The sequence below is a fragment of the Phyllostomus hastatus genome, unplaced genomic scaffold, assembly GCF_019186645.2.
Source record: "Phyllostomus hastatus isolate PE091 unplaced genomic scaffold, TTU_PhHast_1.1 phas_contig_210, whole genome shotgun sequence".
NCBI lineage: Eukaryota > Metazoa > Chordata > Mammalia > Chiroptera > Phyllostomidae > Phyllostomus > Phyllostomus hastatus.
The window spans coordinates 2,348,933-2,373,537 of record NW_025333737.1 but is presented as its reverse complement, the minus strand read 5'-3'; the positions used below and the strand labels follow the sequence as shown (position 1 = coordinate 2,373,537).

Here is a 24,605-nt window from a genome sequence, read left to right as displayed (position 1 = left end):
GGCCCAAGGTGCCGGAGGCGAACTAGGTTGAGAGGGTAACGGATAAGGGGCTTGAGTGTCCGGCGAGAATATCCCGAGCCCGGGAGACCGGAGGAGTCAGCGCCTTAGACAATTGAGTAGGAAACGGGAAAGGAGGAACTTGTCATTCCGGTCCATCGAGGGAAAGTTGTAGGAGCGGAATCTCCCCTAGGCCGTCCCCTTGGCTGCTTCAGTCTGGGACTTCGAGGATTGGGTGTCGAGTCGCGTTTGATGGTAGAGGAAATAACTTTATCCTCTGCTCCGGAGATCCGTTTTGTTAAACAGAGAAAGTTGAGAGAACTAGTGTGATTTGTAATTATTGTATTTGCTATACCTCTTCCACCAAGTACGTTTATTTAATTCCTGAAAATATGGTCGGGTAGAGTGGGCTCACGTAGAACTCATCTCCTGGACCATGATGGTAACGGAGAGAAGGCTCACCTTTTTCTTGCAAGTGTGTCTGTTTGCTTTGCTGCAACGTAGAAACTGCTCTCCGAGTCCTTTCTTCCTTTTTAACCTGTTTCCTGTTGCTATCCACTGAAGCTTCTGGAAGCCACCACAAATAACAGTATTGTCACTGTCAGCCACTGGGTTTAATATACTTAATTCTAAGTTCATCCATACTTGCCTGTCATACTTTCAAAATACTTTTATTGATGTTTTCTATGGGAGAAGACAGTTATTAGCTACAGAGAAGTGAGCTTATTGTTTAAAACATTAAAAATGACTATTTCAAATGTGTGTCCTAGCTAGAAAATATTTTAAAATTTTGTAGAAGTAGCTATTGGTAATACCAGTGATTATTAGGCTGTAGTTTTTGGAAGCACCATGCTTTAATAATTATAGCGGCTTATTATTGACAACCTACTCTGAGCCAGATGCTTTAAACTCATAGTTTCTAATGCATAGAAAATCCCTGAAAGTGGAGGTTTAAAAAACAAAAAGCTGAGGTTCATAGATTAAGTAGATTGTCAGTAAATCTCTAAGCCAGTTCTCAGAATCTCAGAACTTTAGGCTGGGCTGAGTTTCTGAGATTTGGTTTCTGAGAAAATATGCTCTACTGTTTTATGCTGCTTCTTACCTCTGGTTGCTGATAAGTATATTGAAATAATATTTTGTATTCATCGTTACTGAAAGGTGAGATCCTTAGGCGATTCTTCCAATGTTTCAGCCCTTTCATTTTGACCTCCACTTTACTGTGAGTGAGATCACTTATATCTACATGGGATCTTTGGGCTGTGACTTCTCCACTCAACCACTTAGATGTAAACTATTCCAGTTTTCTCTGCTAGCTTGTTTGCTTCTGTTCTTTTACTGCTTATGTTGTTATTTTTGTCATAATTACATTTGACCTTGTTAGTAGCAATTGCCATTGTTAATTTCGGCCTACAAATTTGAGTAAGTTTACTGAAAGACAATTTTTTAAAAGTCTCTGTCAATGATTTTTTTCCTTATGCTCAATTACTAAGTCATTCTACTATTAAGAATATCATAAGCCTAATAAAGTTTTAGAACATAAAGAGATAGGAAAATCCCTGTCAAAAACAGTGATGGCTTCTTTTTTACAAAGTTAGATAGTAAATCAATAGAATCCGTTATAAACCATAGTCAGTTTCTTTCTTATTTGTATTTTCTGTTCTTTTCCCCTAAATTACAAAATGTCTCTGTCACTATAGAAATCATTTCAGGGATGTTAGAACATCATTTGTTGTCTAGCTGTGTTTGGAATGAAGCTAGAAATTTGCATTGCTCCATCCCTGCCCCACCTAAAGTTTAAAATAAGTGGCAGTTTGCTTTGTTGGGTGTATCTCTGGTTTCTTCCTTTTAAATTTTTTTTTTGTTTTTATTTTTTATCTATTTATTTTTTAAAAGAACTTCCTCAATTTCTTTTTTTAAAGATTTTTTTTTAAGATTTTATTTATTTATTTTTAGAGTGGGAAGGGAGGGGGATAGAGAGAGAGAGAGAGAGAGAAACATCAATGTGCAATTGCTGGGGGTTATAGCCTGCAACCCAGGCATGTACCCTGGCTGGGAATCGAACCTGCGACACTTTGGTTCGCAGCTCATGCTCAATCCACTGAGCTACGCCAGCCAGGAAAAATTTTTTTTATTGAACCTAGATCAGTATATGATCATTTTCATAGTTTGTTTCTTCAGAATAGTTTTGTGAGTTTTATGTTTACTGATAGACTTTTTGTGACTGATGATTTGTTTTTATAATTTTGTTAAAGATCTCAGGAAACAGGCTCGACAGCTGGAAAATGAACTTGACCTGAAACTGGTTTCCTTCAGTAAACTGTGTACGAGTTACAGTCACAGCAGTGCCCGAGATGGAAGGCGCGACAGGTATAGGTACTACCAGATTCTCTCTCTTATGCCTTAAACTATATGTTTTTAAAAGCATTAAAAAATACACTAAAATATGTAACTCTGTAATTCATTCTACCAGTAAATTTGGTATTTTATTTTTTATGTTATTTTTTGTTTGTTTTTAGTGATTTATAAAAATTCTTAATTCTTGAGACTAGGGTTTATTTGGGATCCTTAGGCAAAGATTGTGACACTATCAGGGAAAATGCTAAGGGTTAAGAATGAGTGTGTGTCTAGGCCAGTCAGTTTAAGGAAATGTGGTTGATTTTTCCACATTGTATTTCTTATATCTTCTGGTTGCTAAATGGATGTGAGGAACTACCCAAATGCCAAGTATATGTACTGCTCTTCTGGCATTCTAGAATGAATCTAATGTAGCGTGTATGCTCGGTATTAATTATCCAAGCTATTTTTAATTTTGTTTTTTTTATGAGGAACCACTATACTACTATATTGAACATATAGAATACGTTCTTTTTTTAAAATGAGGTAAACTGGTTAATTACATTACATAAGCTTCAGGTGTACAGCATTATAATTCAATATCTGTGCACAATAGTGTGTTTACAAAAAGTCTGGTTTCCATCCATCACCATAATCTGACTCCCTTTACCCATGCTTGCTCTTCTCCTACTCACCTTCCCCTCTGGTAACCACCCATCTGTTGTCTGTGTCTTTGAGTTTGTCTTTGTTTGTTGGTTTGGGTTTTTTTGGTTTTTATTCCACATATAAGTGAAATCATATGGTTTTTGTACTTGTCCATCTGATTTATTTCACTTAGCCTGTTGTCACAAATGGCAGTAGTCTTATCTTTTTCATGGCTGAGTAGTATTCGTGTGTGTGTGTGTGTGTGTGTGTGTGTGTACACCACATCTTTATAAATTTATTCATTGAAGAACACTTAGATTATTTCCATATCTTGGCTATTATAAATAATGCTGCAGTGAACATAGGGGTGCCTATATCTTTTCAAATTAGTATTTTTATATTCTTCAGATCAATACCCAGAAGATGAACTGCTGAATCATATGGTAGTTCTACTGGAAAATGTATTCTTAACTTTGAATCATACGCTCACTTCAGGCCATTCACTTGTTTAAAAGAATACTGGGCCCTGGCCGGTGTGGCTCAGTGGATTGCATGCTGGCCTGGGAACCCAAAGGCCGCCAATTCGATTCTCAGTTGGGGCACGTGCCTAGGTTGCAGACCAGGTCCCCAGTTGCGGGTGCGTGAAAGGCAACCTGTTGCTGTATCTCTCACACATCAGTGTTTCTCTCCCTCTCTCCTTCCCTTCCCCCTCTCAAACAAACAAATAAATAAATGCTACTGATGTCACATAGCTTTTATTGCACTGCATTGCTTTGGGTTCACCTTTATTTAGCAAGTATTATAAAAGAGAACAAGGAATGTTCTTTTCTAAGTTAACTTATTTTATCCCTGGAAAGCATACTTCCTGAATTTAAGTCTCTCATTTGCCTATGCCAATGATTATACAACTTTAAAACTCCAAATGAAATAGTTAAGAGATACAATAGCATGACGTATTTTCTGTGTTCTCTGTGCTTCATGAACTTAATGCTTTTGTGACTCCTTTAAAGGAAAAACTATGTTGAAAACATTCCTTAAGAAATTTTGCAAAAAACTGGGACTACGTGGAATTACTTCAGCCTAACTGTCCCCTTCAGTAAGAACCCTAAGGCCATGAGGATTAAGGTCCAGTTTGCATTCTGACTATTTGGTTAGTTGCCCAGGTTGAAAGCATGTCACAGTGAATAAAGTCAGTGATAACCAGATTTTTCTTTCTAGGGTAATTTTTTTACTTCCTGTATGTTGAGAACTTAATGGCCTGTGCATCATCACATACCTATAAAATGAATTAAATTTAATTGAATTTTAGTATTATGGAGAATGGCTTTTTGACCATTTCCCTGGACTCACAAACTCTCCTGAGAATGGTGAATGTAGAGATTGCCTCGTCATTCACTCATTAGTATTCAGTCTACCAGATGCCAAGCAGTATTTTAGGAGCTAGGTGTACAGATGAATAAGACATAGACAGCTTCCCTCCTCATGAAGCTTACATTCATTGGCCAATTTTTCTGTTTTCATATATGTTATAGTAGAAGATTTGTATTAGTAGTATACAGAGAATTTCCCCCAGGTACACTCAAAGATATAACTTCAGAACCTTGGATTGGCTCTGAAATGTAATAAAGAACTAGATATTTTTATATATTTTAAGGCAGATAGATTGAAATAGTTCAAAAATTAAAAATTTGGACCTAGTTAAACATCTTAAAATAAAAATTCCTATTAGCTACTTTGTAGCTGTTTCACTGTGTGTTACTGTTGCTATGGAAGGTGTTGGAGAAGAAAAATAGTAGTGGCTAAGTTTGTTTGATGTTGAACTGATGCCTGAGTCTGTTTTCATTTGCCGTGCATACACCTGATCACTGTCACAGGGCAGGACAGAGTCTTCAGTGAAATTGCAGAGCGTAGTTATTGCCTGAGTATTTATTATCTGTGTTCATTATAACTAAGATAGGTATTAAACTGCTCATAATACATACCACTTGGGGGACCTCATGAAGGTAGAGGTTTTTCAGAAGAGGCCAAAGAAACTTTTGGGCAGTGGTTTTAGAATTTGAATCTGCCAAACATAAAAGTGGAAATGTAGAGGGTTGCTACTGAAAGTTATTTGTTGGACATGGCTATCTATATTAGACTTAAAGCCAGTTCCTGATTATTTAATAACTAGTTATCCAATCTATAGATCATTTAAATCTCAATTTTATTTCTTCTTGGTAAGAGTCAAGGAAAGAAGAGAGAACTTAATATAAGGTCTACGCAACCATAATTGCTTTGGGGTAAAAGTTAAAAGATTATTTCTGACAAATCCCATAGCATAATTTATAATAGATTTTATGGCTCCTCTTATGTGCTGTACTACGTAGTTCTACACTTTCATTTCAGATGATTTGTTCTTTTAGATTCAGCATTTAATTGAGCACTGCCATAGTTTAAGTTACTTTCATTTGGGAAACAGTAAACAAGCTTTTGGAATTTCTTTACATTACTATGATTGACTGTATTAAAGCTCGGGAAAATCTTACATTCAATGATATTTAATATAGTGAATTTAATATCTAGGGCATGTGTGATCTTTATAGGAAAACTTCTATAAAAATTACAGTTTCTTAAGAAACAGAATGTCTCAGAGATTGCTCTTCACCTCTTTAAGAGTAATTACCTTATTTTAAGTATGTTTTAAAGGATTAGGTTTAAGTAATGGATTCTCTTTATTTGAACTTCTCCTTAGTTCTGACACAACACCCCTTTTAAATGGATCAAGCCAAGACAGGATGTTCGAAACAATGGCAATTGAGATTGAACAGCTTTTGGCAAGGGTAAGCTCTTCTATCAAATGGCTATTTTGCTAATAACTGTGTACTTGTTAGTTATGGTACTAGATTATATTAATGCAGACATGTTTATAGAAGTCATGTTTCATTCAAGTTGTGTGTTTCCTGGGCCCCTTGAGTTTTGATGACAGCCATCACCAGGTCCTATGAGAGTTATTTTAGCTTTTATGTATTATTTGGTGGAAGTACTGATTCCTTGCCTCCTGTCTTCTGGTTTTGGGTTTCTTTTTTGCTGTTAGCCAAAGGGCAAACAGGCAAATAATTTACTTTTGTCTCTTTAGAGTGCTTTCTAAAATATTTTTAATATATTTTTTCTTTCTTTTTTTCCTTTTTTTTTAGCTTACAGGAATAAATGATAAAATGGCAGAATACACCAACAGTGCAGGTGTCCCCTCCTTGAATGCAGCTCTGATGCACACACTACAGCGACATAGAGACATACTGCAGGTAACACACTGGGTTGAGGTTTTTATGTTGTTATAGGGTTTCTTAAATCCCCCCAAAATGTGTGCCCATGTATTTAAGATAACAAAGGGGGAAATCCTCTGAGAGGAAAAATGCCATGCTATAGAAGTTTGTCTTCTTTCATTTTTTTGATATTATAAAATTCTGAGGATGTTTAATAACTAGTATCTCTTTTGCTTTTTGCCTACTAAAATTGAATAATATTCATCAGTAGGTAAATATTCTGTGGGAAACCTTGCTAACTGTAACCATGAAAATAGCCAGTGGTCGTGCATAGATAATAATATGGTGGTTTAGAGTATACTTTCATTAGGCTTCAAAAATAACATGGAAGAAGAGTAATTTACTAGATTTAGTCCATTGATTGAGAAAATATTAAAAGTGTAACAACAAAATGAACTAAACTCTTAAAGATTTATATATGGGCCCTGGCCGGTGTGGTGCAGTGGGGTGAATACTAGACTGCAAAGCACAGGGTCGCTTGTTCAATTCCCAGTCATGGCACAAGCCTGGGTTGCAGTTCAGGTCCCCAGTAGAGGGCACACAAGAGGCAACCACACATTGATGTTTCTCTTTTTCCCTATATCCCTTCCCTTCTCTAAAAAGAAATAAATACAATCTTTTAAAAAATTATAGCCTTGGTTGGTGTGGCTCAGTGGATTGAACACCGGCCTGCAAACCAAAGGGTCACCAGTTTGATTCCCAATCATGGCACATACCTGGGTTGCAAGACAGGTCCCTGGTGGGGGGTGCACGAGAGTCAACCACACATTGATGTTTCTCTCCCTCTCTTTCTCCTTCCCTTTTCCTCTCTCTAAAATCAATAAATAAAATCTTTTTTAAAAAGTTATGTATGGGGCGTTAATATATAGTATACAAATAGGAAGGCAAATCTTTTTAATATTGAAAAAATTTAGCAACCATTTCTAATTTTAAAAACGCATGTTAAAAATAGGAATGGAAGGCCCTGATTAGTGTGGCTCAGTTGGTTAGTCATTGTTCTACAAAGTGAAAGGTTGCTGGTTCAATTCCTGGTCAGGGCAAATGCCTGGGTTTCAGGTTTGGGCCCTAGTCAGGTGCATATGAGAAGTAGCCGATTGATGTTGCTCTCTCACATCAATGTTTCTCTCCCTTTCTTTCCCTCTCCCTTCCCCTCTCTCTAATTAATAAATGGGAACAGAAGGATACTTCAGTTGCCTAATGCAAATAAGTATGTATCAGATTAAAAGCTAGCATCATGTTTAATGATAGCACCCTAAAAGCATTCCCATTAAAGGTAAAAAAATACCCAATATTACCATGATGTTTAACATTGTTTTGGAAGTTCTTTGTGGTACAATTAGATAGTAAAAAGAAACAAGATAATGGAAGAGACAAAATTTGTGCTTTGTGGCAATGATAAGATTATGTAGTTAATACAACCAAGAAAACTAACTAAAAAAATATATTAGAAACAAATTCAGTGAGATGGTAAATTGCTAAATTAATATATAAAAGCAAGTGGTTTTTCTCATACAAACAATAACCTTTTAGAAAATACAATGAAGCCCTGGCTGGCGTAGCTCAGTGGATTGAGCGCAGGCTGGGAACCAAAGTGTCCCAGGTTCGATTCCCAGCCAGGGTACATTCCTGGGTTGCAGGCCATAACCCCCAGCAACCGCACATTGATGTCTCTCTCTCTCTCTCTCTCTCTCCTCCCCCCCGCTCCTTTCCCTCCCTAAAAATAAATAAATAAAATCTTTAAAAAAAAATACAATGAAAGAAACTATAATATCCTTACATATAAATTTAATAAGAATGCATAGGATTTGTGTGTATGAAACTCTCCTGAGGGATGCAAAAGGTTTACTCTGCTTTTAGATGGGAAGATTTCTCTCTAAAACAGCCTATAAATTGAATGCCTTTCCAATGGAAATAACGGGTTTTTTAATTTATTTCCATTTTTTAATTGGAAAAATGACATCAGAGTTTATTTGGAATCGTAGACATACAAGAATAACCAAGAAAAAACATGAAAAAATTAAGATAAGTAGTAAATAAGTTAGTTCTACCAGATATTAAAACCTGTGAAGAAGGTAGAATGATTAAGAGTTTTATTCTAGAGAAAAAGAGATCAGTGGAACAGAATAGAGTTCATTTATAGACTGAAATATGCATGGAAATTTAGTTTTACTCTAAAGGTAGTATTTTAAATCAGTGGGAAAGAGAGGGATTATAAAATAAATAGAAGCTGTAACAACTGATTTATTGTTGGGTAGAGGGGAACCAAACCTCAAATTCTGTCTCATTTCTTCCATCCAGAATAAATTCAAAATGGGTCAAAGATTTATATGTAGAAAAAGAAACCATGAAAGTTCAGAATAAAGCATTTTGGGTAGTAAAGAACTTTCTTTTCTTTTTTTTTTTTTGTAGTTTGCTGCTATTTTATTTTTTAATTTTTTTAATATATTTTATTGATTATGCTATTACAGTTGTCCCATTTTTCCCCCTTCACTCCCCTCCACCCTTATACCCCTCCCACCCATATCCCCCCCTTTAGTCATGTCCATGTGTCATCAGTTCTTTAGCCTCTACATTTCCCATACTATTCTTACCCTCCCCCTGTCTATTTTCAACCTACAATCTATGCTACTTATTCTCTGTACCTTTTCCCCCTCCTCCTCCTCCCACTCCCCTGTTACTAACCCTCCATGTGATCTCCCTTTCTGTGGTTCTGTTCCTGTTCTAGTTGTTTGCTTAGTTTCTTTTGGTTTTGCTTTAGGTGTGGTTGTTAATAACTGTGAGTTTGCTGTCATTTTACTATACATGTTTTTTCTTTATCTTCTTTTCTTAGATAAGTCCCTTTAACATTTCATAAAATTAGGGCTTGGTGATGATGAACTCCTTTAACTTGACCTTATCTGAAAAGCACTTTATCTGCCCTTCCATTCTAAATGAAAGCTTTGCTGGATAGAGTAATCTGGGATATAGGTCCTTTTCTTTCATGACTTGGAATACTTCTTTCCAGCCCCTTCTTGCCTGTAAGGTCTCTTTTGAGAAATCAGCTGACAGTCTGATGGGAACTCCTTTGTAGGTGACTGTCCCCTTATCTCTTGCTGCTTCTAGGATTCTCTCCTTTATTTTTACCTTGGCTAATGTAATTATGATGTGCCTTGGTGTGTTCCTCCTTGGGTCCAACTTCTTTGGGACTCTCTTCTAGGAAATCTCCTGGATTTCCTGGAAGTCTATTTCCTTTGCCAGAATGGGGAAGTTCTCCTTTATTATTTGTTCAAATACGTGTTCAATCTGTTGCTTTTTCTCTTCCCCTTCTGGTACCCTTATAATTCGGATGTTGGAACGTTTAAAGATGTCCTGGAGGTTCCTAAGCTTCTCCTCGTTTTTTTGAATTCTTATTTCTCCATTCTTTCCTGTTTGGTTGGTTTTTTCTTCCTTTTGGTCCACTCTATTGTTTTGAGTACCAGTTTCCTTCCCATCACTGTTGGTTCTCTGTGCATCTTCCTTCATCTCTTTTATGGTAACCTGCATTTTTTCATGTAATTTGCACCCAAAATCAACCAGTTCTGTGAGCTTCTTGATCACCAATGTTTTGAACTGTGCATCTGATAGATTGGCTATCTCTTGGTCACTCAAAAGGATGAGCCCTGGGGCATTGATCTGTTTTTCTGTTTGAGACATGTGTCTCTCTCTCTCTCTTTTTTTTTTTTGGTCTGGTCGCTTGTTTTATGGTGGGGGGCGGAGCCTTAGGTGTTCACCGGGGCTGGGCACCCCAGTCGCTAGATTGTGATGTTGTATGTGGGGGCGGGGGCGGGGGGAACAATGGTGGCAGCTCCGCTCTCCTGGGACCCCAGTCCCTTCCCTGGGATCCTGAGTTGCGCGCTCTACCCTGATCCACAATCTCCGCCTCACTGGGTCCGCCAGCTGCTGCTTGTGTGCTCAGGGTCCACCCGCTGCGATCTTGTGCACCCCAGATGCCTTACATGCTCCCAGTTGCCTTATGCACCCAGTTATCCCTGTTCTCCACACGCTGTGACCCGCACTTGGCTGCTCGTCTCCGCCCCTCCTACCGGTCTGGATGAACGGGTCTAGTTCAACTTCTTGGCTCTCTGACTTCCATTCAGATAAATTCTCTGTCAGTTCTGGGTGTTGTTCTACCTCTAAATTGTTGTTGTTCTAATCTTGGTTGTGCGTGGAGGTACGGTGTGTCCACCTATGCCTCCATCTTGCCAGAAGTCTGTAACGGTCTTTCTGAGCAAGACCTAATACCAGAAACTATAACAAATAACTAATTTGTTTAATATACAGAGAAATAAGAAAAAGATACCCTACTATGAAAATGGGCAAAGGGTATGAACTTGTGTAGAGAAAATGAGTAGCCAAAACCACAAAAAGATGTTCAGCTGCATTCCCAAATAAAAAGATACAAATCAAAATGAGACATGATTTTTCACCTGTCAGATTAGCAAATATTGAAACATTTGTGACCTATTATTGACAAGAGTGCAGGAAATGAACATTTCATCTATTTTACTGGGAACACAAATGAGTGCAGTCTGATTTAAATGTAAGATTCTTTGATCCAATTGTTCTGCTAGGCACTTACTCTTTACAGTTTAATAAGAGAGAGTTCAATAAAATATATGAGAATGTTTATTGTGACATTTTTTAACAGCAAATAAAGCAACTAAAATGTTCAGTAGGCAATTTATCAAATTATTGTAGAGTTATAAGGTAGAATTCTATATAGCTATTAAAAACAATGTAGATATCTATATGCCAATATGGAAAGATTACTTGATATTTTATGAACTACAAAAAACAAATGTACAGCAGAATATAATGTATTTTCTTTAGAATAAATGAACTTGTATATGCAAAAACATATTTCCTGAAAGAAGACTAAAGTGATGATTATGTCATAAACTGTAGAGCAGGATGTTTTTGCTTTTATTCCTTTTGGGGCTCCTTTAGTATTTTCCCTATGTTTGTGTATTATTTTTGTTTTTTAAAGGGTCAGTAGGGACTTTCTGAGGGATGGATTATGAGTTTCATCTTTTTTACCTCTCTGATTTCTAAAAAGTAATGAGTACTCCTTAATTGCTTTAAAAATATAGTAGTAGGAAAAGGAAAGGAAAATATTTAAAGCTTATTTTGTTTTTACAATTCTCTTGGTTTTGTTCTTCCTTTGACAGGTTTAATAATTAAATTTCTGTTGGAGATCCAAAAGGTTGAAATTTGAAAATAAGCCTGTTGGGTGCATGGGTGATTAGAAAGAGCCCCTAAGTTTTATCGTAGGCTATTTGAAGTCATTTTGTCTTAATTATTTTTTACTTTACAACTCTGTCCCATTAAGACAAGGTACTAGAAGATATGAAGGACAGTGATTTCGTGGCACTGTTATCCCGACACCAAGTTGTTTTCATTTCAAAGAAGTTGGTCACTTCAGAAAAGTGATGATATTTTTTACCTTGTGGCTGTTTGATTTCTTACATAGCAGTTTTCTTGACGGAAGTTTATAATCTGATGACAATGTGATGACAATACATAACTGGCTCCATAAGATGAAAATATATAATTGGCTTACATTGAGACTGGATATTGATTTATTACAGGATTATACACACGAATTCCATAAAACCAAAGCAAACTTTACAGCCATACGGGAAAGGGAGAATCTCATGGGATCAGTACGAAAGGATATTGAGTAAGTTACCTTTCATGTTATTTTGTAAAATGTTAATTCAGATACAGATTTAGACTATATCCATGATTAACAGGAAAATTGAGCAGCAATAAAAATTGAGAATCATAGTTTAGATTTCAAGGTTTCTAATTCCATTTCACTGTTCTTTAAACATTGCTGATACAATATGGCCCTCGTCTACTTTGCTGGGCTTAACTGCAGCTTCCTCTGATTTGGCCCTTGGCTCCTTCAACCTGGCTTTGCTGTATTAATTCAGAGTCCAACTTGGATGATACCTTCAGGAGTTGTTCTCTGAGCTCCTACCACCCACCGTAAGAACTGTAACATTACCAGTAACTGAAGCTGTCTGTGTTTTTCTTCCTGATAACCACCCACCCCTCTCCTCTCTCTTGCCCCTACTATTATATATTCAGGGAACTATTAAAGTGGCTTTTACTTTTCTGGAATCTGAAATATGTTTCTTCCAGATTTTATACAAACTTATAGTCTTATGTAAAATTATTTATGGACTCCCAATATTTTTATGCTGGTCTCAGTCCATAATTTTAAAGATTTGTTCTTTTCTTACATTCCTTTACTTCACCTTCAGTAATATATAACATTTCATACACATTTTTGACATTTTTTCACAATTGAACACAGGTGACAAGGCTGAAGCCCTTGGGCATCTTATTAAAGCTGAAGACTTCCCACTGTTGGACCGTCTGTTGATGCCCATCACTGTCTCACTCGTGATAAGTTTATGATGTTCATAAGTAAGGACGATACTTACGTTTCACAAACTGTGATACATCTCACCACGTCATGAACTGATGAAAATCTTGTGCGCTCTGAGAAACATTTCCCTTGAGACCCTTTATTTTTTTGTAACAGTAAGACAGTTTTATAGCAGAAATAACTGAATATTTATTGCATTCAAAACTTTTGTTCAGAACTCTCACCCAGGATTATCCAGCCATCAAAGTTATGTTTCTACCTCCAGAAATTATGTTGGAAAAATAATTTCTACTGTTTGTCTCTGTTTTTATGTTTTTTTATGTTTAATCATATGCACTTTGTGTAACATATGGGAGTAAAAAAACTAAGCAGTTTTGCCATAATTAGGAACTTTGTAATACTTTTAGTTCTCGGAAACATATAAAGCTTTTGTTTAATTTCTGTACATTCTATTTACATGTACCTCTTAAGGAATGCGTTGAGGACCAGAGTAGGGGACAGCCTTTAATATACAGGCATTTTTAGCTTTCCCATTGTTGGTGGAAATGACTAGAAGACAGCCCACTGTAACAACTTGCTTTGTGAAGGATGGTCATAAAAGAAACATATTCACCTATTTACTAAGCTGTTTCTTGGTTGCCAACCAGGAGTGAGACACTGCATCAGAGATCGTAAAGACCGGAATGAAAGGACCAACTTGGCCCTCTAGGAGTTTATAATCTAGTTGTTAAGAGTGTCGTAATCCACATTCTGAATTAATATAATGTGAAGCAGACTACAATTAGTTAGATGAGATATAGTAATAAGTGCCATTTTAAACTTTTTTGCAATTACCACTTTTTTAGTTTCATATAATCTTTTGGTATTTATAGACATTATTAGTTTTGTTTTATAAAACTAGATATAAAGAGACTCATCGAAGGTTGTTAACTGGCTAGTAAGTGATGGAATATAGATTTAAATCCAAACCATCAGTCTTCCAAGTCCACAGTGCTCTTAGTTATAACATTCTGCTTTTCCTGTGGTTTTCTTTCCCACTGTGGTTTGCACATTAGCACTGCCTCTCAGCCAGTATTTGAGCAACATGACCCTCTTTTGTCTTCCTCTTTTGTAACTGCAGTATATGTGCAGTTACTTGAATTTTTTATTTTGTTCTTGATACTTTATTGTAAGTAAAGAACAGAGATGTGGAAGTTTTGATAGTAATGGTACAAGGCATTTCCTTGTGAATGTTAATGTGCTTAAGACCAAGACAGAAATCCTGAGGCGTGCCGAAATTGGCAGGTCTGGAGCTCCATTTTGGTGCTCCTGAGGCTGCAGTAGACGGACCTCACGCACCACTGTGAAGGGATCCTTCTGCTTTGGCAGCCTTCCCATCCCGCGTGCTGTGCAGTAGTCCACCCAAAGGTTTACATTCCACTGGGAGGAAATAAAGATATAGGAGATGATAGACAGAATGAAAAAGTAAGGTTTTTGTTTATTTAAGAGTATTAGGTTATTTTGGTGAAAAAATAATAATAAACTCTTAGGCCTCAATTAGAGAGAGGCATTCATATTTATTTATAGTAGATGCCACTTTTAAAAGGAGATGAAAAGGAATATGTATTTTAATTGCTCGCTTAAAACTATGGAGAGGCTCAATTTGTCTACTTTGGATATTACTAAAGTCAGTTAATCTTTTTTTAGCAGTATGTGCCAAAAATGTTCATAAATTTTCTCTCTTTTCTTCTAGATCATATAAAAGTGGGTCTGGAGTAAACAACAGAAGAACTGAACTATTTTTGAAAGAACACGAGCACCTTCGAAAGTAGGTATTACTGAATGTATGCATGCATACTCTGTAGTTTCCTATACTTATTCATTTACTTGTATAAGAAATTTTATGGTGTTTATTATAGTAAGTGCTTTATCAATGCTAATTTGTTTAATTCTTCCAATTGACCCTGCTCAGTAGAAATGGAATTGCAACTGTTCCAACCGTAATTAGGAAAGATACGCTGTTAATATAAAAAATCTACATTCACATCACTTGTTACCTGAAGCATGTCTTTTATTGCCTGTATTTTTACTTTAGTAAGTCTATTGCTCTAGTGCTTTTGTTTACTTCCATAGGTTATTAGTAATAATAATGGTAATAATACTGATGACTTGTGTTTCAATTGCCAGACACCACTTACATATGTCAAGAAGCGTTATAGCCCTGGCTGGTATAGGTCAGTGGAGTGAGTGCTGGCCTGCGAACAAAGAGTCACTGGTTCAATTCCCAGTTGGGGCACATGCCTGGGTTGCAGGCCAGGTCCCCAGTAGAGGGTACACAAGAAGCGACCACACATTGATGTTTCTCTCTGTCTTTCTCACTCCCTTCCCCTCTCTAATAATAAATAAATAAATAAAATCTTAAACAAAAAAGAAGCCTTATAAAGAGTAATTAGCCATCCATCAAATCCAAAGGAAATATCTTATTTTCTAAGAATTCAAAGGAAAATGTCTAAAAACTTGGATAAACTATATATATCACATTTATTTATTTACTTACTTACAAATGCAAGTCACCATATTCTGTCCCTGCTTCATCAGTTTTTTTCTCTGATATGTACTGATTTCTTTAATTATTTTCTCTGTAGCTTGTCATGGAAGTTAAGGATCAGAAAATTATGTACCTCTGTGAGCTCGGCCCCTGAGCATCTGAACTGCTAGTATCCATGATAGTTCAGTGTTATGAGTTACGTTGAGATTTGGTGCTGAATGTCATAAACTAATCGTGTTCTTATGAGCTTAATGTACTGTTCAATTTACTTTTTTTTAAAGATTACCACTTAAGTATAAACTGTTGAAATCAGAACATGGAAAGATCAAGACCTTTTTAGAAGTCTGGGTGCTTCTAGTGGAACGTAGTGCAACAGTGTTTAGTGTTCTTCCTTAATCTGCTGAATACTACGGACTGGCACAAGGGGTCAGTCTTCCCTAGAGTGTGTTTACCTTGTAGTTATTCATAGCATTAGTGGTTCATTTTGTATCCGATAAAGAGAATTTTGGCATTGCATTTAAAAGTATATTAATATATTTTTGGGGTACAGACTAATTTAAGGGATAAGATTCTCTAGTAGGACAGAATAAGGATTAGATTGTGTCAGTGTTTTTGTATTTATTGCCTCAAAAAAATTAAATGTAGTAGTTTAATTACTTTAAGAATGATGTTATTGAAAAGATATACCAGAGTAATTATATGAATTAATATCTTCCATTTTTTTATTTCAGAACACCTTGTTTATTATAAATTTTATATGAAAATTTGTAATTTGGCATTTATTTTAATAATTCAAAGAAAACCCTTTAGGAGTTGAATATTGTCCACTTTACAGGAAAAAAATATAATTCAGGGAGTCATGTCTTAAATAGTTTATTCACAGTTACAAAAATGACAGGAGAATTAGAAATCAGAAAGGTATTTCCTGTTTTTGGTTGTCAATTTTATATATGATACACTTTACTCTCATTCCTTTTAACATTCTTGTGAAAGATTTTGTGTGTGCTCATTTTATACATAGAGAAACTGAGACAGGATGAAGTTGGATGGAATATGAATTAATGAATTTGAGAAATTGTTAAGACTAAAAACAAGGTTTTAGACCTGGCCAGGTGGCTCAGTTAGTTGGAGGGTCACCAAAAGGTTGCGGGTTGGACCCCAATCAGGGCACATACCTAGGGTGTGAATTCAGTCCCTGGTCAGAGTATATATGGGAGGCAACTGATCAATGTTTCTCTCTCTCCCTCTCTCTCTCGCTCAAATCAATGAATATATCCTTGAGTGAGGATTTTTTAAAAAATTGTTTCACTTTTTATTTTGTGATTTTAGCTGAATTTTCCTGAGGTCACATGGCTAATAAATTCAAACCCAGATCCTCTGGTTGTGTTGCTTCTGCAAAACTGCACTGCTTCTCAAAGATGAGTCCACAGTGTCCACTTTACAGAGTTGCTAAGTTAATGCATGTAAAAGGCTTAGTAAACTGTGAGGCATTTCTGTATAAAGCAGAACATAATAAGGGGTATAAGAGTAAGAAAAACAGCCCTGGCTGGTGTGGCTCAGTGGATTGAGCACTGGCCTGCGAACCAAAGGGTCGCCTGTTTGATTCCCAGTCAGGGCACATGCCTGGGTTGCAGGCCTTAGTTGGGGGCGAGCAAGAGATAGCCACACATTGATGTTTCTCTCCCTCTCCTCCTTCACTTCCCCTGTCTAAAAATAAATAAATAAAATCTTTTTAAAAAAGAATAAGAAAAACAAATGCTAAAGGAGAAAACCTTTTGCTGTATATACACTGTCAATTTACATTTCCTAGAATTTGAAATACTTTTGATGTCAGAATAATCTTCATGAAATGAAATTCTAATTGTATTAACAGACTATGACCGTATTTTAAAAATACGAGACATGATCACCATAATTCAGTGACCTTTCGAAGGAGTGATTTCTATCACAGAAATCTCTGGTATAGTTGTATGTACAGGGTGGGGCGAAAGTACAGGTAGTTTTCAAGTTGTGAGTAGGTGAAACACAGAGTTTATTCTTGTATTTTTATTTATTATTGTATTATTTTCCATATAAGCAACTGCGAACCCACTTTTGCCCCCACCCTGTATATTATTTAATAAATATATGATTCATTTAAACACTGGTCATATTTATAACATCTGTGAGTGAGGTAGCATAGTAAACTCTCAGCATCAGGATTTGACTTTAGCTTCCTTAACTATTTATGAGCCCTATGATATAGTTTTGTTGAGATACAAGCTTGAATGTTATGTGTCGTAAAGCTGGCATTGGAGCATTCAGTTGGCTGATGAGTACATCTGACCTATCCAGACAACAGCATTTGCACTTCAGCCTCACTTCTACTTTCACATTTGCTACTCATTGTTATTTACCTGGCAGCTACGATAAAATGGTTTATACACATGCATACACGTACTTTGTTTCTTTGTGAAACACTCCAAGGAAAAAGCACAATTTATAAAGGTAATGATAGTGAGGGGATCCTAAGAAAACAGTGCTTTTATGTATAAAAATGGAAAGTAAATGGAAGAAACTAGATATAACAGTAGTAGCCGCCATAAAATATGCAAAGAATTTGAGATCCCTTCCATATCAGGTCATTTGTGTAATAGAGAATTGCATTTTCAGCCTTTGAGAACTTGTTGCATTTGATTATTTCACTGTATATCTATCATTCCATTCATGAATTATTTTAAAATTTCATAATCAAAGCTCCATGTGTCTCAGGTAGTGCAATTGTGTGCCATGTTGAAATAACAAATTAATATTATTCTGAACATAACTTTGCTTATGTTTATATTCATTTGATAACATCCAATTTTACAAAGTAGGAATGACATAGTTAGGAGCTTTTATACAGAACTCATTCTCCTTCACCTGGAGCTGTAGCGAAATCAAATTTATCTTCTTTGGTACATGGCTTTCTCCAACAGTAAAACTTGAATTGCTGTGCTACACTGAGGAATTTTCTCTCCCCAGATGTGTTACCTGCGAGGGATACGTTCCAAGGCCCCCATGGATAGAACCGAGCCCTGTATAGACTATGTTTTTTCCTATACATACCTAATATAAAGTTTATTTCATAAATTAGGCACAGTAAGAGATTAACAACAACTACTAATAGAACAATTATAACAGTGTACTGTAATAAAAGTTATGTGTGGCCACTGTTTCAGGGGTCCCTACTGAAGTCTTTGTACAGGCTCGGGGCCTTCTGGTGCAGCACCTTGTCATCACTGGGAACACTCTTCTGTTCATGTCTTCCACCCACACATTTAATGCCTTTTCCACCTCAGCACTTACGCACTGTGGCTTGGCTTTTCAGTGTGAAGTGTAACAACAAAATCAACACAAATTTCCTTTTCCTTCTTCACAATTCCACAAATAGAAGAGTTGTTCTTACCATAGGTCTTAGTAACTTCAGCATACGTTTTTTTTCTTTGTTAAATCGAGAACTTTCACATTTTCACTTAAGGGAAGCACTTACGGCTTCCCTTTGGTCTGTCTGAATTGCCATCATCACTACTATTGCACTCTGGGGCCATCACTAAGTAAAGTAGGGTGACTTGGACACTAGCCCTGCAGCATTGTGACAGCCGATCTGATCACCAGAACGGCGGCTAAGAGGCTAATGGTGGGCAGCACACATGGCGTGGATACACTGGACAGAGCTAACTCACACCCCAGGTCAGACAGAGCAGGACGGTGCAAGATTTCATCATGCTATTTAGACAGCGCACAATTTAAAATTTACGGATTGTTTATTTCTGGAATTTTCCATTTAATATTTTTGGACCATGGTTGACCATGAGCAGCTGAAGCCACAGAAAGTGAAATCATGGATAAGGGGGAGACTACTGTATGTAACCCCCTCACCCCATGTGGAAATTCATAAGGATTATTTCAGTGTTAACTCTTGACTGCTATTTTATTACTCCAACAAGTATCTCATTTATTCGTTCATTTAAATATTTAATGAGTGTCTCCTGTGAGCTAGGTATTGTACTAGACTCTAGGGAATCAAAGATGTATCAGACTCAGTGTCTAACCCATGGGAACTCATCTGGTTAGAGAAATAAACATATAATTAAGCTATCCTGTGAAATATTGTATTTTAAAAAGAATTAAGTAAGATAATATATATGGAAAAACTTAAATTTTGCAAAATTAAGATATTTTCCCCCAGCTTATATTACAATGTCTGTCATATCTTAAATGCTTGTTAGATTTCTTGAAAGAGTTGATGAAGAGCAAAGAGCCATGAAAACATAACATTATAAAGAGGAATTAGTTCAGCCTGGATGTATAGATGGGATGGGGAAGGCTTCACAAAGGATGTGACTTTTGAGCTGGACTTTGAAATATAAGCAGTTTACATTGAGAACCAGGAAAGGGGACTGCAGAGCAAGAGACACACTATGAGACATTAAAGTGCTTTAATCGATGTCACCATATATCTGTAGGCTTGTACAGTTTACAAGACACTCCTGTGTACATTAACTCTTTTGAACCTCATGACAACTCCATGAAGCACATTCATATGGCCACGCGCTCAAGCCTTGGCTAAAACTCAGGTTCTAGGGTATAAGAAAGAGTAACTAGTTACTTTATTCTTTATGGTTTCATGAATGTCATGGTTGGTAATAGTGTTGAATTTCTATGATTATATTTGTTAAAGAATTGTGAAAGAAACATACATATAATGAAAAATATTCAATTTTATTTATACATGCAGATTAACATATTGATATACAAGTTATTTTTAGATATTTCAGCAAAAATTAGAAAATACTTAGTATTTCATAGATTTTTTTTTATGATTCACGTAGTTTTTAAGGATTTTTAATCCTTCTTATACCATTTATGTAAAGAATAGCAGATGGCAGTGTGATTCCCCACATTGTTTAAGCTTTCTGCTTCTGCTATAGTTGAACACATTTGTTGACATTAAACATTTATTTGCACCAAAATGTTTGGTTAAAATACTTTGCAGAGGGAAAAAAGAAACAAAAATTGCTTCCCCACTTCAACTCGATTTCCTGTTGTGTGCATATTGTATGTGATCGAGACCTTGTGCTGTTGTTGAAAGAATACACACGCAGATCAGGGGGCGGAGTAGACAGCCCAGAGACGGACCCACACAGAGTCGGCTGGCCTTTGACAGAGAAGCAAAGACAATAGGAGAAAAGATAGTCTTTTCAACACATGGTGCTAGATTTCCACTTTCATCTTTGTTTCTCTGTGTTTTCCAAATGTCATCTGTAAAATAAAATCTGTTAGCACTAAAACAGGTTTTCGTATCCTACTACACTTTAATTACATTCTGTTAACAGACTTTAAGGTCTCTCTGGTGAACTGTAAGTGAAACAGTGGATCACCATAATGCTTGATGTAAATGATCTGATTAGTCGATGATAACTTCATCAGTTGCAGTTTACAAAGGGATCTATTTAAAATTTGTATTATGTACTTGTTTGTTTTCTCAATTACTTGCTCACACATTTACTTGTTATTTACTTAATCACCTGCTCTTAAATTTTAAATGAAGATTCCAGTTAGGTGCGATCTAAGTGATTTGCCAAGTTCTGTAAGTGGTGGGTGTCACACTAGCTGGAAGTGTGTACATATATATTCCTTTTACATATCTAAGCATTTGTATATATTTCTATTAACAAGTAGGTCTTCTTATCATTGCCATTTTACAGATGACAAAACCAAAGCACAGAGTAACTTGCCTAATATCACAGAGCTACCGTATTTTTCAGACCATAAGACGCACCTAGATTTTAGAGGAAGAAAATAGGAAGAAAATTTTGAAGGAAAAAATGTGGTAAAATATTTAATAACATAAATAACATACTATTTCACCAATGTAAATGCAAACAGAACTTAACAGCAGCATTAACAACCATTATTCCTCCCAAATGGTGGGGGGGGGCGGGGGAGGGGGTCTTATAGTCCAAAAAACATAATTGGTAGACCCAGCATTCACAAAGCCACACACAGTCTGGCTTTTAATCCTTCCGTCATCTTTGACATTTTTTGAAATTCTTAATCATAGGATGTATATAAAATATTTGTGACATTTTTGAAGCTCCTCTTTGTTCCCTGATTCATATAGTAAATTACATTTCCTGGTCCACTGTTTTATCATGAAACTTCACCCTATTAGTTTATAGAATGAATGTAGAATTTAGTTATTTATTTATTTTTAAGTATATTTTATTGATTATGCTATTACAGTTTTCCCAATTTCTCCCCCTTTGATCCCCCCTCTACCCCCAACCCTCCAGCACCCCTCCCCGTAGTTCATGTCCATGGCTTGTACATACAAGTTCTTTGAGTTCTCTGTTTCCTATACCATTTTTAGCCTCTCCCCATCTATTTTATGCCTACCAGTTATGCTGCTTCTTTCCTGTACCTTCCCCCCATTCTTCCCTTCCCCCTCCCCACTGAAAACCCTCCATGTGATGTCCATTTCTCTGATTCTGTTCCTGTTCTAGTTGTTTGCTTAGTTTTTGTTTTCATTGTTTATCTTTTCTTTTAGGTTCATTTGTTGATAGTTGTGAGTTTGTTGTCATTTTACTGTTCATATTTTTTATCTTTTTCTTAGATAAGTCCCTTTAACATTTCATATAATAATGGCTTGACAATGATGAACTCCTTTAACTTGACCTTATCTGGGAAACACTTTATCTGCCCTTCCATTCTAAATGAAAGCTTTGCTGGATAGAGTAATCTGGGATGTAGGTCCTTGCCTTTCATGACTTGGAATACTTCTTTCCAGCCCCTTCTTACCTGCAAGGTTTGTTTTGAGAAATCAGCTGATAGTCTAATGGGAACTCTTTTGTAGGTAACTCTCTCCTTTCTTATTGCTGCTTTTAAGAGTCTCTCTTTATATTTAGTCTTGGATAACTTAATGATGATGTGCCTTGGTGTGTTCTTTTTTGGGTCCAACTTCTTTGGGACTCTCTGGGCTTCCTGGACTTTCTGGAAGTCTGTTTCCTTCTCCAGATTGGGAGTTTTCCTTCATTATTTTTTCAAATATGTTTTCAATTTCTTACTGCTGTTGTTCTCCTTCTGGCACCCCTGTAATTCGGATATTAGAACATTTCAGGTTGTCCCAGAGAATCCTCAGCCTCTCTTCATTTTTTTTAAATTCTTGTTTCTTCATTCTGTTCCAGTTGGATGTTTATTTCTTCCTTTTGTTCCAAATCGTTGCTTTGAGTCCTGGTTTCCTTCCTATCATTGTTGGTTCCCTGAATATTTAGCTTTATTTCATTTTGGGTATCTTTCATTTTTTTCATTTTTCAACTCAGTCATTTCAATGAGCAATCAGTCCATTTGGTCCAAGCTCAATCAGTTCTGTGAGCATTTTGATTTACCAGGGCTTAAAATTCTCCATTAGATAGGTTGGCTATCTCCTCATCGCTTATCTCCGTTTCTGAAGCTTTGCTCTGTTCTTTCATTTGGTCCATATTTCTTTGTCTTGGTGTACCCGTCTGGTTTTTCTGTTTGACTGTTTCTTTAATCCCTTGGTTGTCAGAGCTCCATGCAATTAGATTGTCTGGCACTTCTGGTTCTTTATTGCTTTCAGATTGGTTGTTATCCTCCTTTTGGTTGTGTGAGGAAGTGAAGGATTTCTACCTATGCCTCTATTTTGGCCGGAACTCTCCTGTTTGTTTATTTTTGAAGTGATAGCTATATAACTTTCAGGGTTACATTATAATTTGACATCTGTATATACACGAGATTGCTCACCAGCAAAATCCTAGTATTCTATTCATATTCATCTATTTGACCCCCTTTAGGCATTTCACCCCACCCCCTTCTCCTCTGGTAACTCCAGTCTGTTGTCCATAGGTATGAGTGTGTTTTTGTTTTATTTTGTTTAGAAATTCTTTTGGAAAGAAGCATTTGGGAAAATATGCAGGTGTTTATTTGAGTGCCTGTTGTGCACCATGCCCTGTGCCAGGGGGATCCAGATATCTGGGCGTTTTCCCCTACTTTCTGTGGGGAAGGTACCCCTTTACCAAAGTTAGCTTCCTGTAAATTCCTCCCTGCAATGGTTTTGGGGTGGAGTTTCTTTTATTCCAGTGTGTGATGCATAAAGGCAGACACTTCACAGAACAAGGGAGCACTTGGTTTCTTTATTCAGATTCTGAAGCGTGATAAGCTGAGATTTGGTTTAGTTTCCCAAAGAAGGAAGGAACTTTAAAGTGTAAATAATTACTACTTATGGATATCAGAACTGTATTTGCCTGTCCTGTCTCAACAAGTTGGTTGTAATTCTTAAGCTTAGAATAGGCAATAGTGACAACTTTTGAGCTCTCTAGATTAAGGAAGTTTCATTTATTTATGCTGACATTAAAACTGTTCTGATTTTAAGCTTCTCTGTGAAAGAAATAGGTTTAAGCCAACAAATAAAAGTAAGGTGAAAATTATATGTGTGGATAAATTAAACTTATTTCAGAGTCCAGAATCTTCTTCAAATGCTGTCAGAAGTCGGGGTATTCTGTTTAATAAATGGCTGGAAAATTAATCTACCTAGAAAATAATAGAAAAGTTAAGTACAAGTTTTAAATGTGCTTTTAATAATTCCAGAATTTGAATTTCTTTTTATTGCAGCTCAGATCGTCTGATAGAAGAGACAATAAGGTAGGAATATTTTTTGTTTTACTTTATTATAGTTTTTTGTTTGCACATAAATGAACAAATCAGGTTAACCCTATAATTAAAGTTAATTCACCCCCCCTTAAAGATCAGACTTTAATAACATCATAATGTATTTTTACTATATCTTTTCCTTATAAGAGACATTTGAAGCCCAAAATATTTTTTCCAGAAATACTAGAATTAGGCTATTTTACCTAGGTTGATTTTTCTGATTAATTTATATTCAGTTTTTTCAGCCTCCATCTTTTTTTTTTTTTTAAGATTTTATTTATTTATTTTTAGAGAGGGAAGGGAGGGAGATAGAGAAAGAGAGAAACATCAATGTGCGGTTGCTGGGGGTCATGGCCTGCAACCCATGCATGTACCCTGGCTGGGAATCGAACCTGGGACACTTTGGTTCCCAGCCCGCACTCAATCCACTGAGCTACACCAGCCGGAGCCTCCATCTTTTTATTCTCATTTTTTAATGGAAAACAATCTTAAACATGTCATTTGGTAAATGTCTTATACCATTTATGTGGACTTGGTGTGAATAGCTGTAGAAAATATGCGTGAGAATATTTAGTATTATCTGTAATAACATTGAAGTCATTTGTTGCTTCAGGAAGAGACATTTATTTTTTGGTTTGACCTGCTTAATTCTCTAGGGTTAATGAATTTTTAAATACCTATTTTATGACAGTAA

General features: G+C 36.2%; 1 protein-coding gene across 2 annotated transcripts in view; it reads left to right on the top strand.

Annotated features, from left to right (window-relative positions):
• Positions 1-24,605, top strand: part of GOSR1 (golgi SNAP receptor complex member 1) — a 39,154-nt gene that overhangs the window by 354 nt on the left and 14,195 nt on the right. The window contains exons 2-7 of one of the 2 annotated variants that reach the window (XM_045837083.1): positions 2,250-2,364; positions 5,708-5,795; positions 6,150-6,257; positions 11,885-11,976; positions 14,426-14,500; positions 23,873-23,902. In XM_045837083.1, coding sequence (XP_045693039.1) covers positions 2,250-2,364; positions 5,708-5,795; positions 6,150-6,257; positions 11,885-11,976; positions 14,426-14,500; positions 23,873-23,902 — 508 coding nt within the window. Of the gene's footprint in view, positions 1-2,249; positions 2,371-5,707; positions 5,796-6,149; positions 6,258-11,884; positions 11,977-14,425; positions 14,501-23,872; positions 23,903-24,605 lie in introns of both variants that reach the window. The other variant, XM_045837082.1, reaches the window with a different exon arrangement.